The following is a 17883-nucleotide window of genomic DNA, read 5'->3' on the forward strand; positions in this document are numbered from 1 at the left end:
AGAGTCTCCCAACAAATCCCTGAAATGCCTAAAAACTGCACCCCCTGCTGGCCAAAAACTGGAAAAAACTTAAAAATACAAAAAAACTACAAATGGGGGTGGAGCTTCGGACATGTAATGGAGGGTTTAACCCAAGAAACACTCCCTCCTTGACTTTGGTGCATCTCAAAGATCACCTTTCTGCAGTGTGTTGCCATCTAAACTTTATACATAGTGTTGTTAAGACAAGGTTGTCCTGACCTGGATGGCCCAGACTACTCAGATCATTAGAGCTTGGAAGCTAAACAGGGTCAGTTCTAGTTTGTACTTAGATTTGCAGTTTGCTCCAAAAACTCTGGTTGCTGCAAAATGTCCTTCAACCATTTTTGCAGCTCTGGGAAAGGCCTGAAAAATACTTGGATAATTTTTTAGCTTAATGCAGGGGGTGGGGATTGCTATGTGAATCTGGATTTTAGTCTCCCTTACTGGTTTGATCTTCCTCCTAATATTTTTGTCATCCTTATTTATATTGATTGTCAAAGCAACTCTGGCTGGGAAGAGGCAGCCAAAGGGAGAACAAAAAGCTGTATACTACCCCCCTCTTTCATTACAGCATTCCTTCACAGCCCACGTGGTGACATTTAAAACAACATAAAATGCATGTCATTGTTTGTTAGGGTTTTCACATCCAGCTAGTGACAATCTGGGAGAGGAAAAATAGAATATTAAATGTAAACTAACCTTTTATAGTCTAAACCACAAAGAATAGAAAACAAAAACAAAGGATAGAATAAATATTAAAGAACAATTCATACAAAGCTGGAATGTCACAACACAAACATCCAATTTTGTTGTATTGCAATGAATTAGCAGAGTAAATAATAGGGCAGTGATGAGAGTGTTGTTTTGTTGAACTTTTCTGGATAACAAATAAATTTACACTAAATAGAAGAACAGCAAACTATATATGCAAGTGCTCAGTCTGGGTATCTGTACAATCTATCTTTGCCTGTGTGCCTGCCTCTCCTCTTTTTCTGGAAGGCAAATCAGAGAGACCTTTCCAGAAGTGATTCTAAACATGTGATTTCAGCAGTTAACTCTTGCTTAACTCTTCCTAACAAATTGGCTACTCTTTGGTAAATTTTTCTTGGTACCAAAAATAGGTGTTTTTTTTAAAGAAAAAGTAATTGGAAAAGAGAGATTGCATCACAGTATAATAAACTAGGGGGCATTCTGAAATAAAAGCAATGCTTTACTGAGGGAGGTAAACACTTACCTGATAGTTACTTCCAGTCAGTGTGTAAGAAGTAAAATTTGCATGAATTGACAATTTAGATTGTGACAGTAAGGAAAGGAAATTCTGCATTTAACCCTTCAAGTACCACTCAGTTTTGTGATTTGAAACCAATGTTGTTAATATATTCAAGTGGGAAAAAAATACAAGTTTTAAAAAGACACATGATTCTCTTTTGAACACTTCTGATGTTGATTTTGACAAGAATGTCTCATATTCTTTTGAACTATTGTTATAGGGAGTAAAACAGATTTCTTCCAGTAGAAGGAATATATTCAGTTGTTTTTAATGAAAACATTTGTACCGCCCTTTCCTCTTGGCCCAGGGGTTTTTACAGATGATAATTAAAACATTGCAGATAAAATAAAAACCCCAAATACCTACCACTGCCAAACAATGCTTGCTGTGGGGGTTGCATTTTAAGAATAAAAAAAGTACAGGAAAATTATAGGTTACAGATAGGAACAATAGGATAGGAATTATAGGTTACAGATAGGAACAATAGCATGTTGCTATTGGCTTATTGGCACAATGGCATCTTGACGACAAATGAGTCGAATGTGGACCAAACCACAAGGACAAATAATGTGGTAGCATCTAATAGAGATTAACTACTAATGGTTGCAGAAGAGTCCTGCTTGTTTTGTTTCTCTTTTTCCAAACTCAGGTCAGATAAACTGATTATTCCCTTTCGTTCTAAACGTTTCAGTTCTTGAAAGAGAACTCAAATTTGGGCTAGGTGTCAGGCAGCCTACCACCCTGTCAGATGGCATTTCCACAGCAGGTGGATATACCTTACAAAAACATGTGCCAATTAAGGTTTGGCAAGTGCTAAATTTCAATCACCACCCTCCCAGGAAAGCTTATCAGAGGCGGCAGGGTGGCTGTTTGTTGAAGATACAGAATTATGTTGCCGCTCTGCTCCCTGAATAGGCCTATAAATCCCCCACTACGAAAATGGGGAAGGGAGGGGCATGAGCCCATAAAGCATTTCTGATAGTTGCTCTCCTGATACAAGACAGCAGTAAACTAAATAATGAAGTCAAGTCAGTGGTGTGCCAGGTCTCACATCCATCTGTAGCAGGAATTAAAGGCACTGTCAGCAACTAAACCTGTTAGCCTACAAAACAGCTTAGCAAACCTCCAACAAAGAGGCTATTGAAATCCTTTCCATCATTTCAGGCGCACCATCTTTCTCATTCTGTATTTGTGTGGTGAAAATCACCAGGACTTCATTACAAGCTATGTTCCATTCTCTATAGGGCTTTCTTTGTTCCCTGTGTGAGAAAAAAAAGGCTTCATTATAATTAGGGCTGCTAACTCCAGGTTCAAAGATTCATGGAGATTTAGGGGTGGAGCTAGGGAGGCAGTGTTTGAAGTGGAATCCTAAGGTTGCCAGTCTTCAGGTGGGGCCTGGAGATCTCCTGTAATTTAACTGATATCCAGACTACAGATATCAGTTCTCCTGAAGAAAATAGCTGCTCTGAAGGGTGAATTCAATGGCATTATATCCTACTGAGGTATACCCTTCCTCAAATCCTGCCCCTCCCAAGGCTCCATACCAGGAATTTCCCAACCCACTTCTATGGCTATCAGTTTTCCTCTGGAGTTGAAGTACCCTGCCCCCAACCTCCTGTCTGCTGCTGCCACTCTTGCAGTTGGTAGGAGAAAGATAATGAAGGGAAAAACATCTGCAATCGCATGATAGCACTATTGGGGAAAAACAGGAAGGGATGTCAGTTCTCTCTAGGAATCTATGTTTTACTATAGGATTTCTCAGAGAGACATGAGGTCACTTCTGGGTTTCCCCAGCAGTAATGTTCATACTGTCACTGGGCAACCTTCATGTTCCCACCTCCTGTAGATTTTTGCCATTTAGCCAGTGGCACACTTTCACAAGAACTCTCACTATTTGCTTCATTCCCAAATCAGGTCTAAATTCTCTTAAATGAGAAAAATAGGTTGAAAGCTCTGCTTTAGATGAACTTTGTAGGCTTACCAATAGGCCTTACCAGTAGGCTTACCAATATTTATGTTTTACACAGAATTGATGCTGTCTATCCAGTAATTTTTCCTATCTGAAAATAATAAAGTAGGTTTTTTAGTGATGACTGAATGTGGAATAAAGGACCTGTCTCCTTAACCTTTTAAGCAAGCCTGATACATATGGAATCCCAGTCAAAGCCCAGAAATAATTCTAAGATTCTTCCAGTTATGTTGCACTTATGCCCTTTTTATTTCCCTTTCTTGTAAAGCAAATGCTCCCCTTCTTCTAGGAGCATATGCCACATAGAACAGCTTGTGCTGGCAGAGAAAATCCTGATTTCTGTGGATGGTCTCTGTGGACAGTTCCCATATCAGTTTAAGCAAATGGTTGAGCAATTCATTTAATTATGTTAAGCACCCATTAGCAGCAGCCTAAGCCCTCCCTTGGGTCATATCTGTTCTATGAGATTCTAATTGTTAAGAGTCTAACCATGATTTTCTTCTTGTTCCTGCAGGTGATTTTAATTCTGACAAAGCTGTATGACTACAACCTGGGGAGTATCACAGAGAGCTCACTGTGGAGGTGCGTAGATAAATTGAACTAATAATTACTTACTTACTTAAACTTAGATACTCTGGTATAGTCCTTTCATTCGATTTAATTGGATTGTCTATGCTGGAAGGTGTGCGGCTAAGCTGCTGCTCTCCCTGTGTGGTTCATATGTTAGGATAGTAGGCCTGAGACCCGCTTTTTAACACAATGTTGTGTATTGCCTTTACAATCTATGCATGTATCTTAATCTGAATAGCATTTTTAAACCCTTTAGAAAGAAAATAAAAAACTAACCTCACAATCTGATTTACTGTAATTTGTTTTCCACAAGAGTATGAAAGTGATTAATTCATATCTACCTTTTCCAGATACTACTAGTATACTTCCATATGAAGCATGGCAGTAAAAATGTAATTTGCTTTGCCCCAACATTTATTCATTTAACATATATCACATTAATTGTATAGAAAACTTACAGGATTTAGGTGAAGTTTCCACTCAGTTCCTGGCCAGACTTCTGTTAACTCAACATGTGCTTAGCAGATCACTTACAGAGCAGATAAAATTACTGTTGTTCCTTTCTACTCATGCTTAGAAGGAATTTACCTGCTATACTGTATCATCTTGTGCTGAAACAGAACATCTGGAGGTTACTTCCTTAAATAAATGCAAATACTACTCCACTAGTTTTGTCAAGGAAGGTTAGTGTTCTAAATCATTCTAACCCCTTTTCAGGCATTATTTCAGTATATGAGGGGGGCAGTCTTCATACCTGATCTCCACACAATGACTTGAATGTCAGAAAAAAAAACTTGTATATACATAGAGCCATGATTGGGATCTGGGTTCTCAATACAGAATATATCTCCCAAGAAATCCTCGGTCACTGAATCTCTGTGTCTATAAATGTGTAATCGCCTCCTTTCCTCCAATGAGCTCAGGGTAGCCCTAATCGTTCTGTTTTACTTCATTTTGTCCCTACAACTACCTGATGAGGAGATTAGGCCGAGAGGCTGTGACTGACACAAGGCTACCCCGTTCAAGACAAAGTGGGGATTTGAACCCAGATCTCCCTTGCCCACTACCATAACCATCACACCATACTGTAAACCTAGGTTCATATTTCACAAAGTGGGAGGTTATTGGAATGTAAACAATGCCCTTGTAACCCCAGACTTCCATGGTTAGGGGACAGAAAACTCAGTGTGCCCTTTAAACTATGTGAAATGTGATAAGTGCAGTTGGGTCCCATGTTGATCAGAGGGTAACCACATGCAATACCCGTCTTCCTCTTGTTCTGATGTACAAAATGTGAAAGTTGGCATATTGAACCTTTGTACAAATGGCTGATCTCTGCTTTGCAAAATCTTCCTTGGGATACTAGGAAATATGTTGAAAAGTTCCTTTTATAAGAAGAAAATGACATAAGGACAAGTCTTAAAGAATATTTGACAATAGCTGTTGGCTGCAGTTCCTGTTTGCCATGTGACATGAATTTAGATCTCAGCACTTGTACATTAAAAATATCACACACATAAAAATTCAATGAAAAGCTCTTTGATGTGCTAAGCTTTTACAGGTCTTATGTCAATGAATGAAAGAACATATTATCCTGCATGTGAGTGTCATATGAGTGTTTTGATCTTATTTATTGATGAATGGCATCCTGTTTCTGAAGGCTGAAAAGAGCTAGAAGCCCCCTTCCACCTTTAGTTATAATCTTTATTTATTTATTTAATACAAGATTTCTATCCCACAAAAACTTCTTAGGTCAAGGCTTTCCAGAGAGCATAGTTTAAAAATTTACATAAAGAATAAAGGAATATATAATCTTTATCTTTATTAACCTTTATTAGGCATAGATAGATCAAGATTTACACAGACACATTCTGCAGTCTCAAGTATAGTTCAGTAGCAATATATAATATCTATAACCAATTCATTTATGATTTACAAATAGAATTAAGCTGTTCATCTAATTCACTGTGGCCTGCTTTAGAAGTATTGTGAGAATTATTATTTTAGAAGGGGTTCTCAAGTTTGATATTGTAACCAATACATTATTCATAGGTTGAAAGGATTACAGCAGTTTCCTTTAGATGTTCTCCTATCTGCACAGGATATTTTCAACAGACTTAGAATGTACTAGAAGGCTTAAATAAGTCAACCATGTGGATGGGTGCCCATTATGGGGATTTTCCCTGGAATACACGGAGCTTGAGCTTCAATTCTGAATGTTATGTTCAAACCTAATACAAATCTTAAGAATGTAACTGAATTTTGCTTTAAATGCTCAACTTCTGGAGCTAAGAATATATAATATCATGATTTAGGATATATTGAGTTATAATTGTGTGTATGTGTGCCATCAAGTCACAGCTGACATTACAATCATAAGGCAAGTGATTAAGAGGTGGTTTTCATTGTGTCTGGGGCCAGGTTGGGCACAGAGGCCTGATGACAACAATGGTCCAGCCTTGGGTGGCGGCAAGGCACCCAAACCCCATGGTGGAAGGGAGAGGGTACTCTGGCGACATTCCCAGTGGCGGATTCTGCTGCGGGGAGGGCAGGGATGTCCCGGAGGGTGGCGGTTAGTAAGCCACAGCTGGGAGTGATGGCAAGGATGACAAACAGCAGTGACAGGTGAGTGGGAGACAATGGCCTCGACGAAGCTAGAAGGGTCACCAAGGACTCCGAAGCTTCAGAGGACCCCAAGGACGGCCTGGAGGAGACCAGCTGAGTGGAGGTAGACAGGCGCGCCGGTTAAGAAAGAGACGAGGATACAACAGACCCAGCCACCGCCTGATGAATGGAACAAGGCCACAGCCCAAATCCAGGGGGGCAGGGCCAAAACTGAAAAGGCCGGGGGATGGCCAGGGTGGGCCTGGAAGACAGCTTGTGGGGACAGTGCCAATTGGGCCCATGGACTGGAGAAGATTAAGATAGAGTATAAAGGGAAAAAGGAGGCAGCAGGTAGGGGTGGATGTGTAGGAGTTGGAGAGGTGCAGAGAGGAGAAGAAGTGAGAGGAGTAATGATGGAAGATAGACCAAACACTATGTGTGGCAGTGAGGATGTAGCGAGGGCAAGGAGGGGGGAGAGGGACTTGGAAGGTTGGCAAGGAGGGCTCAGCATTAGGATTAGCCATCTCAAGCCCCACCCTGAGGTTCAAGAAGCTTGTCTCCATTATACACTCCCCTGAGACCGGGAGTGAGGCCGACCCAGATGCCACTTGGGAAGGGCAAGGTGGATTGGCACAGGTCCCTCCAGATGGGACAGGGGCAGGCATGCCACACATTGCCTTCTTAAGGCTGATGACTGAAGGTGTGATTGAGCAAGACAGATCTTTCTACAAACCTTGAAATTGTCCCAGGTTTGCAAAAAAAAATCTGAAATCTATCAAAAAAAACGGAGCCCAGCTACTGGCTGGGAAAAGGCATGATATTACATTTAATAAACTCTTCTCTTGGCGCTTTAAGAAGCTCACATGGGCAATGAAAAGCACCCAAATTGAACAGGTTAAGTGCTATAAATACCTTGGCCTCTCATTCTCCTTTAACCTTTCATGAGCAACCCAGAGGAAGGCCGCTCTCCTAGCTACATCTAACAGTATGTCCAGCATTACTACGTTTCTTTATTACAGCAGTGGTCCTCCTTTATCCCTCCTGCCCTCAAATTTTTCAATGCCAAAGTCACCTTGAGATTGCTTTACGGAGTCCCAATTTGGATTCAAGCTATTAACCACTCCTTGAATTCTCTCTTCAATCCCAGACTTTTTCACAAGATAACGCTGGACTCCCAGAATTGGCATGCCCTATGCAGCCCTTTGTCTGGAATTAGGTCAAAACTCCCTTTGGAATCCAGCCGCTTTGGCTGGAGGACTTTAGATTCTGGCTGCAAATTCATTTTTTTTCTCTCGGACTGTAAATTCCCACAGGTCCACACGTCTGCTTTCTGACACCCATTCCAACCCCTGGTTTCCATAATTGAAGAAAAAATGTCCTCTATTGGACAGTCAGTGGATTCACTTTGCCCTTTGTCCTATTCAGAAGCTTATAGGAAATTAAAAGGTCAACTATTGGATAGAGAGTTCTCTCACCCTAATCATCCTAAAGTAGCCAAGAAAACGTGCTCCCCCTGTATTTTTTCTCTTCTTCCATTTTGAACAGGGCCACTTAGCACACTACCTGTGTATTGCTTAATAAACCCTGTTCAAAGGAGAGCCCATAATGTCCTTCGGCCAGGTTTAATGTTATGCCTTCTTCTGCCTTGTTACATGGCAGATTTAATAAGCAAGAAAAGGCTAAAAGATTGTGCCCATGTAATGATGGCTCAGTTGAATCTCTGGCCCACCAATTACTACACTGTCTCAGATTCAAGGAAATCAGATCCAAGTGTGTGAATCTTACTCCTTTACATTTACCCCACCTCCCTGAATTAATTAGATTACAATACTTGTTGGACAACCCTGATCCTTCTCTCTGAATGATAGTGGCAGACTTTCTCCTGGAAATTACTAAACACCAGTAGATTTCCTTCGACCTAACATTTATTTCCTGTATTGTATATGCTTTTTAATCCGTTTTTTATTATTGTTGTACTGTTGTCTATTCCAATAAAGGCTTGCTTCAAATTTAATAAACAAACAAACAAACAAATAGTGCACCTGTAGCTTGAAGTAATGGATCCCCTCAGCAGGTATTGAAAGGTAATAATATTATCTGGTTTCAATTTCTGTTCATAAAAGGCAGAGGAAGGGGGCAGAGCCTTTTTGGTCCTATTTCGGCCTTGAGGGACAATCACTGGGGCAGCCTGGCTAGGATTGCTGGCACCAGGTTAGGAAATTCCTGGAGATTTTGCAATGGGGTCTAAGGGGAGAGAGACCTCAGCAGGGTACGGTGTCTAAAGTCCACCCTCCAAAGCAGTTATTTTCTCGGAACAGGTTTCTGTTGTCTGGAGTTCAGTTGTAATTCCAGGATATCTCCAGCTACTACCTGGAAGTTGGCAACCCTATACCTAGAAGCAACTTTTGGGTGACTTGCACAACTCAACCAGGCCTGGGTGCTTAATACTGTTTGAAAATGTGATGTGGTATAGCATTTAGAATAAGGTGACCAGATTGTCACCTTTTAAAACCGGGATGGGGGGTGCGTGCATGTGCGCGTGCATGGCCGCAGGAGCGCACTGCCTTTTGGGGTGCTCCCCGGATTCCCGCCCTGTGACAGAATTGGAAATGGGAGCGCCCCAGAAGGCAGTGCGACAGCGCAGTAGGCTGCTTCACTGCCTTCTGGGGCGCTCCCCGGATTCCCGCCCTGTGACAGAATTGGAAATGGGAGTGCCCCAGAAGGCAGTGCGGCAGCGCAGTAGGCTGCTTCACTGCCTTCTGGGGAGCTACCCTGTTTCCCGCCCTGTGACAGGGCGGGAAACCGGGGAGCACCCCAAAAGGCAGTGCGCTCCTGCAGCTGCGTGTGTGGGGGGCTGCCACACTGCCTTCTGGGGTGCTACCCTGTTTCCCACCCAGGAGCGCCCCAGAAGGCAAAATTGGGACAGGTAAAAAACCCCGCGGGACACGGGACAGATTGGTGTAAGGCGGGACTGTCCCGCCAAAAGCGGGACGTCTGGTCACCTTAATTTAGAACTTCTAAGTAGGATCTTGGTAACCTGAATTCAAATCCCCACCTTGCTGTGGAAGGTCACATTTTCGACTAGTTATGTACTTTTAGCTAAAGCTGCATCTCGGGGTTGTTATGAGCACAAATAGGAGGAGAGGAGAATAATGTAAACTTCATTGGTTTCCACTGTGGAGAAAGTTGGGGGTGTAAATGAAGTAAATAAATAATAAATATAGCCACAGATGGGAAACAGTTAAAAGGCAAGGAGAGAATGTGGCAGGGAAAGGAGAGTGGCTATGGGGATTGCTAGGAGGGCAGAAAGAGTATGGGAAAGGAGATTCAGCGAAAGTGAGGTGCCACCCCAGAAGTCCTTGAGAGATCCCCATAATACAGATAGGCCTGGCCCAGACACCAGGCACAAACTGGTTCACAGCGTTCCTTGGAAAGACTGCTGGTGTGGTTGGGGGAACTGAAGACAGAGGAGCAGATAAAGATATGGTGGCTGTTGGGTGATAGGCTTGCTAACTCCTAGTTAGGCAATACCTGGAGAATTGGGAGGGAGGTAAAGACTTGGGAAATGTGATTTAAGGAGGGGAGAGACCTCAGAGGGGCATAAGGCCATAGCCTTCACCCTCCAAAGCAGCCGTCTCCTCCAGGAGAACTGTGGGAAGGGGCGGAGATCCCAGATAATTACAGCTGGTCTCCAGACAACCGAGATCAGTTTCCCTGGAGAATATGGCTGTTTTAGGGAGTGGACTGTATGGAATTATACTATGCTGACATCATTTCTTTTCCCAACTTTGCCCTCCCAAGGCTCCACCACAAGATTTCCTATAATTTTCTAACCAGGAAATCATAACCCTAAAAGGAACTGATCTCTGTAGTTTGAAGATATTTGTGATATTTTGCAGTCCTAAGAGAGAAGGAAGCAGGAAAGGGGGAGAGGCGGGGGGGGGGGGCATTCATGAAAGGGAAAGAGGAAATCGTGTATGTGTGTGTGTGGGGGGGAATTATTCCTTTCATCTTCTGTCTTCCTTGTGTTTTTTATTTTTTTCCCTATTTTAAGCTTTATTTTTTTCCCATGGAAGGGAGAAAGAGTAAGAAAAGATTGTGCTACAGAACAATTAATCAAGTTGAATTTGTTTATTTTTGTCCCAAGTTTCAATAATCTCCTTAATATCTTCCAGATCACAAAAGGGATTAAGTTTTGAGACTCAGGAGAAAACAGTGGGTTCTGCTACTAAAGAAAGATAAGCGTTAAGTTTTAAGATAAATAAAATGTCGGAATAAAAGATACCATATCTGTGGGGAATTCAGTAGTAGCAGAGAGTAGAAAGGGACAGAATCATCTCTACATTTTTAAAGTGACTGGGAACTATGCAGAGACAAACATTGAAAGATTGTGATTAACCTTATCCTTCAAGGCTTTGAATGCCAACCTGTGATGTTTTTTCAAGAGAAATAGGCATTGCTGTTAAAGCCCAGCATCATTTTTGACCCTATAGATCTCCCTCTTTAAAGAGTGAACTGGCTCTGTCTTTAATTCACCTGCATACTTTTGCTCAAAGATTGAGTTCATACATAAATATTCCTAACTTAATGGCAACAGTGTAAATGAAGACTTGTTTGTGTAAAGCAGCCATCATAGACCAAAAAAAGGCAGAGCTTTCATATTAACACATGTCACTTTAGCCACATTACTTTTCTTCTGTGACAGTTCACACATGTAACTCGTAAGTTAAAGTGATAGACCTTAAAGTGATGAGATAGAACCAATGTTGTACAAGCGTATATGAATCACTTCACCATACAATTTCAGTTACAAACTTGCCCAGCATTTAGTACTGCTGTCATTCTAAAAGAGTTCAATTTGAGACAGAGCTTCTTGATTTGGTGCAAAGGAACCAAAATAAAACAGTCTGGTCACAAGGGTACAGCCCCCAGGAAAAGTTCCTGTTCAAGCCCCAGTGGAATGAAATGTTCTGTTATCACTGGGTTGTGTTCAAGGCTGCTCTTTACACACCAAGGATGTTGAAGTATTCAGACATGCAGAATTATAATGACCTTTAGCTATTTTTACTTTTTTCCTCTTGGAAAATGACAGTATCCCTGAGCTTCAGAGCATATTTTTAGAATTTGAGCTGATCAGACCATTGAGCAATTTTTCTTCTGGCTCTGGCAAAAAAAATGCAAAATTGAACATGAATGGCAGCATTTGAGGTTTCTTTGTGTGTATGATAAAAAATCTTTTCATTGGCATTATTGGAAGGAAGATATACCTGCATTCCTTATGATTTTTGCCACTGCCCATGCCATCCAGGAATGATAGAAACCATTGACAATGTGCTATTATATTGTAGTTTCTATCAAAAATTCTAACTCAGTACATCTCTACAGATCTCCTGTCCCAATGTGCTTCCTCTTGCCCCAGCTGTGCTTCTCATTTTTCCTGCTGAAAGTGACAGCACTTCTGGCGTGACTTTTGCATCAGAGCGGGGCAAGGGCAGGGCAAGGCCGACTATGGGTAATCAGCCAGTGAGTCTGCTAAGGAGGCTTCTTGGACTGGATATACAGAACTGAATGTTCAGCAGTTAGCTTTATTTTTCAAACTGAAGTGAAATACAAATTTGGATAGTGATATCCGTCAGATTTTTATCCATGAGTCTGAAAGATCAGATAATGTGCATATTCAATGCAAATGTGTTTAGTAATGGGAATTGGGCAATTCTCTGTGTAGATTCTCTGATATTATTCAGTGTATGGCTTGAAGGCAAAAAGACCTGTTTTGTATAACTCAGGATGAGAATGAGAATTTTCCTTTATTTGATTGTATTCTTTGTCTTGGAGCAAATCATTCTATTGAAAAATAACTTTTGTATATCTCAGGCTCTGTAATTTAAAATAATGGTTGCCTTTTTTAGGAAAAGGGTATGAGAACATTTAATATTCTTATTCTTTAGTTGTACACCTTGACACAGTGCTTCCCTCCCTATAGCTTCAAAAACGTTACTAGGACAATGAATAAAAGGAAGTCTAATGGAGAACAAGGGAAAAGTCATTCATTTCTGGGCAAAACTACTGTTGCCATCTCTTTTGCTTTACTTCATGCCAGCAATAGGCTAGGCTAAACTACAGCTAAGCTAATTTAAGCAGTGTCCTAGCCCCAGATGCAACTATCTGAGGTATCCCCATAGGGGTGCAGGATTGGTTAAGATGGTCTGCCTTCATAGTCTGATGGAGCCAACTGATTTACATATGCCATTAGGGCATTTTCCTGTTGTTATCGTTGGTACTCCTGTCAGTGCCATGGCTCTTTTGTGTGTGTGTGTGTGTGTGTGTGTGTGTGTGTGTGTGTGTGTGTGTATAGGTATTTATTTATTTTAAAATGTTAGTTACCTTTCTCCTTTGACAAACTTAAGATGTCTAACCATAAAAATAAAACACCATGAAAATGAAATAATTATAAAACCTTTAAAAGTCACAAACTAAAAGGAAGGTCAACAGTGGAAAGAGGTAAATCAGCAGCCACTCAGTCATAGAGAGGTCCCATACTAATATATCTGTGGACAGCACAATGTTGGGGTGACATTTTCTACAGCAGCCATAAATACAACCACAATATCTAAATACATGTATATGGTTGGGAAATCTTATGAAGCCAGTTTCTTCGGTATATATGTGATGTGTTCATGGTATATGATCGCTCTTAAAAATATAAGATTGGATTTCTTGTAGCAATCTTAAAGTATAGAGCTGCTTTTGGAGGCCTGTTACAAGATTTTTTGCACCATCCATGTAATAAACCTGAATATTGTGTAATCTATCCTCCATTTAATGACTAATTTGTGCTTCTGAGGAAATTTATTTTACCCTAGTATAAAATATATACTTTTCTCTTACAAATAGAAGGAAACCTTGTCTGATTTTACTTTGATCTTGTTAGAGTAATTACTACAAGTATGCCAAAAAATTGGTATACTTGGAATTCATCTTGGTTCAGAATTGAGCTTAGTACATTTCTTCATGGGTTGGCGGACTTTTGTAATATATTCCATGTAATGAGAATACAAATTTATTACATTAAAAGTGTATTCTCTCTTGCATCCAGTCATGAAAAGTAGTAGCACTGCCATGCAAATCAAGAGAACCTTTATCAATTTGCAACAGAAAAGTCACTGTTTAAATCATAAGTATAAACATTAATACTGACATTTATTAGTCATATACTATAAATTACAGATCTTGGATGCTCATTGAGTTACATAATGTTTTGTAAAAAGTTTGTCAGTTCTGCTCTCTAAAAGTGGCTAATAATTGGGAGAGTGTTGCTGAGACTTTCAGGCTGTGTAGCTATCATAATGGGTAGACTGGCTTTAGAATTCTTTCGTGTCCTCTGGAAATAGATATGCAATCAATCTATATATCTAATTCTCAACCTGGCTGCATTTGTGGATAGTTAATTCCATGAACTGGAGCCAGCTGGAGAAAATTTAGATTTCCCCACAAATTTGGGGCACCCCTCAGGTATATAGAACAATGTAAAAAAACTTTCCCAGAATTGACAGCTGGTCCTTAATTCCCTCCCCCCAACAAATCTTTTTGCTCATGCACACAACAGTGGCTGCCATTGGAAGCCCCATCTCTTCTCAGCATCCTTGAAGGAATCTGAGAAGCATGCATGCAACATTTCCTGGGTCTTCAACAGCTGTGACAGCTGCTGGAGGCCTTGCATTTCATCTCCTGCTGCAGTTGTGGTAGTTCCTGAGTGCCCTGGAGTCAACATACCATGTTTCTGACAAGCAGAAGCTCCCAAGGGCCCACCAGTCAGCACAGCATATCTTCATGCAGGCGTTGCAGCTTCTGATGAACAGGCCAAAACCATGGTGGGAGAGAAATAGAGAGGATGAGGGGATAATGGCGGGGAAGGGAAAGAAAGAGAATAGGGGAATCCTCTCGGGGGAGAAAAAGAGAAAGAGAATGAGAGGAACATCTGAGGGAGGAGGAGAGAAATACATAGAATTAGGAATTATCTGAAGGAGGGAGAGTGAAAAAAGAGAATGGGAAGGAAAGGAGAGAAGTGGCAGATTAAGAAAGGGTGGGGAAGAGAGGGGGGCAGTTTCTGATAAGGAATGAAGCTACAAGAGAGGAGATTGACACACAAGGGATGAGAGGAAAAATGGGGGGTTAAAGAAGGATGCTAAAGGAGTGAGTGGGGGGAAGACTGACAGGAAGTGAGGGAGAAGGGGTAATTAAAGATGGAGGGATAAGGGTGGAACAGAAAGAGAGTGGGGAAACTGATAGAGAAATGGGGAAGAAGGGAGCAAAGGTAGGGGAATGCCCTCTGCAATTTGTGCTAGAAAATTCAGGGTGATCAGGGCCTTCTTGTATAATTATTGTGCATTAAAGCTTTCCTTAACATATAAAAGTGTGGAAATCCCTCCTTCTATGAGCTCCAATTAGATTTTTATTTAAGTGTTGTCAATTGCACATATGCTACCAAGTACAATCATTTAAATATGCATCACTATCTATATTATTGCATCCAATGATAGATTGGTGACATAATGAAAAAGAAGCTCCTGTTCAGGGGCGAAGTTCTAAAGAGAAATTCTATGTTCACTTAAGAATGGGCAGCATGGAATTCTATGTGTGCATAGAAGCTTCAATATATACCCTGTGATTCCAGATAGGGCCAAATCAAGGGATTTAAGCACATCTAAATGAAGTTGAAATCTGTGTAACAAGTATTTAATTGAATTCTCTTCAATTCCTGATTGATCTCATGGAATATAAAACATACTTTCCCCCTGAATTGTCTTTTATGGGCACATATTCTGGCTTAAACTCAGATGGATATGCATGTGTATATTTTTAGATTTGATCTTGGCAACCAGCTTTAATGGAACTGAAAATGTGCAAAATTTATAAGTAACACTCAAGTCATCGCTTGAGGAAAACTTCATATTCAATGACCCTGACAAAGTGAAATGAAAAGAAACATTGTATCGATTTTTGTTTGCAGACTTTTAATGGAGAGCCAGAATGGTGTCCTTTTAAGAGTGGTGTACTCTAATCTGTGAATCAGATTTGTTTTCCTCATTTCTCCTGAAAAAGCCTGCTGGATGTCTCAGAACTCCCTTAACCCATTTACCTCACAAGATTCCTGTTGGGTGCAGGGGAAGGGAAAGTGATTGCAAGTGACTGCAAGCTGCTTTGAGACTCCTTAAAGGTAGAGGAAAGCAGGCTATAAGACCAACACTTCTAAACAAACAGATTTTTTTAGTACTTGAATGGTGACAAAACTGCTAATCAATGAAAATTTGTGGCCTTCTCTTCCTTGTTGCCCTTGACTATATCTTGCAAAGACCTGGAACATGCTCTGGCAATGGCATTCACTTGCCTGACCAAGACATCCTTGGCAACTTGGATTTTGCTGAAGACATTGCTCAGCTCGAGGAAGGTGAGCCAAAGCTGCAGTGCACAATGACTGACCTGGATAGAAAAGCAGGCAAAATTGGCCTCAGGATAAGCTCTGATGAATCAAATATCATGTATGTTAGTTCCACAGCCCAAACACAGGGAATCATCATTGGATCACAGCAGCTAGAGAATGTGGAGAGGTTCATCTACTTGGGCAGTGTGATCTCCCAGGATGGAGTGCCACATTGGGAAGGCTACAGCTGTTTTTCGGAGAATGAACAAGATTTGGTGCTCACCGACCATTGCCCTAAAAACCAAGCTCCGCCTATTTACCTCCATTGTGATCCAGACATCCATTTATGCTAGCGAGACCTGGAAGGCATCAACAAATATCAGCAGGCTCTATGTCTTCCAACAGAAGTGCCTGTACCGAATCCTGAAGATCCAATATTATGACTACATCACTAATGAAGAGGTTCTCCTGCGGGGAAAGGGCAGAATACAAATCTCATAAAATAAAATAAAATCTCATAAAATAAACTCCATACCAACATTGCACACAGAAGACTTTGACTGGCTGCCCACATCCTTCCCATGGAGAACAGTCAGATCTCAAAGACATCAATGAGGTGGATACCTCCTGATGCTAAATGCTAAAACCTGAAGGCACTGAATATTGCATGAGAAGAGGCCAAAACACTCACTCAAGACTGGAAATGCTGGAGAGCACTTGTTGCCTGATATGCTACTTAGCATGATGGATTTTGATGATGACAATAATGTTGATGATGAATAAGGAAGGAATATTGTATGAAGAATATTGCATAAATATTGTTTATGTATGTATCACATGCCTGAATCATTTATGAAACATCTCACTGTTTCACATATGATTCAGAGGTGTGATAGAATAACTTGGTTGCAGGCAAGGAAAAGGTCTGGATCTCTCATCCAATTTGGAGCCCATTTGGAATTTTGCAGGTCCACTATTCAATGAAACTGTATCTGTTGGGTTTTATACTGTCCTAGAGGCTTTCATATATGTTTGAAGAGCTGGCAAGATGCAGAAGTCTCCAGAACATATTGAACTCTTCCAGATTCTGCTTAGCCTGAAGTTATAGCACATTAACATTGTGCACAGCGCCCCAGATTTGCCGCCAATTTTTATTGTCATGAAGCCATCTACTCTGAGGTACAAATGAGTTAAAATTGAAATGACTAATGTCTTCATGGTGTCAGAACCACTGTTGCACTACCATGTTTCTTTTCAGGCTGTTCCTAATGTAGAAGAACAACCAAGTCTACCTTGACTTTTCTTCCTATTTCCTGCTGTGATGGAGTGACAACTCTAGCATTAGTGTTGAACAGTACAAAGCTAACAGGATTGCAAACAAAGTTGAAAACTAAAGCTGGAAGACTAAAAAAGTGATTAGAAAGTTTACTGCAAGGCATTTGTCATGTGGATTTGGTCATACTTCGGTGCTCCTAATAGAACATTTTAGTCCAGTCTTATCATTTTATACATGGGAAAGCTCCCAATCATGATGTAGAAAGTAATCTTTCACTTCCTTTTTATAACTCATCTTGTCTACTATGATGTCTAAAGGGAAAAACTGTATATGATGGGCAGGTAATATGACATCATTATGTATTTTGATTAGCTCTGAATTATGTGCATAGCTACATAGCTTATAGAGCCATTCAGGATTATTTTACCTTGAAGTCCACTCTGCTTGCCTATCTGTACTGTCATGAATGTTGGTCGTCATTGGAGGCCCAATGTACCTGAGCATTTGAACATTTCTATACATATAGGCAGTGGTGGGATTCAGCAGGTTCGCACCACTTCGTCAGAACCGGTTGTTAAAATGGTGCTTGTAAACAATAAGTTGTTAAATTATTTGAATCCCACCACCAGAACCAGTTGTTAAATTATTTGAATCCCACCACTGCACATAGGTATAGTCATGACCTTGTATGGCAAGATATCCTAGGTTGTAAAAACAATTCAGTCACATTAAAATATCATATCCTAGCTACC

General features: G+C 40.8%; 1 protein-coding gene across 3 annotated transcripts in view; it reads left to right on the plus strand.

Moving 5' to 3' along the window:
- The window catches only part of SORCS1 (sortilin related VPS10 domain containing receptor 1), a 505695-nt gene that overhangs the window by 172257 nt on the left and 315555 nt on the right, over nt 1-17883 (plus strand). For all 3 annotated transcript variants that reach the window (XM_048505303.1, XM_048505304.1, XM_048505302.1), the window contains exon 2: nt 3775-3842. In XM_048505303.1, the coding sequence (XP_048361260.1) occupies nt 3775-3842 (68 nt within the window). The remainder of the gene's footprint in view (nt 1-3774; nt 3843-17883) is intronic.

Source organism: Sphaerodactylus townsendi, linkage group LG08 (assembly GCF_021028975.2).
Source record: "Sphaerodactylus townsendi isolate TG3544 linkage group LG08, MPM_Stown_v2.3, whole genome shotgun sequence".
Lineage (NCBI taxonomy): Eukaryota > Metazoa > Chordata > Lepidosauria > Squamata > Sphaerodactylidae > Sphaerodactylus > Sphaerodactylus townsendi.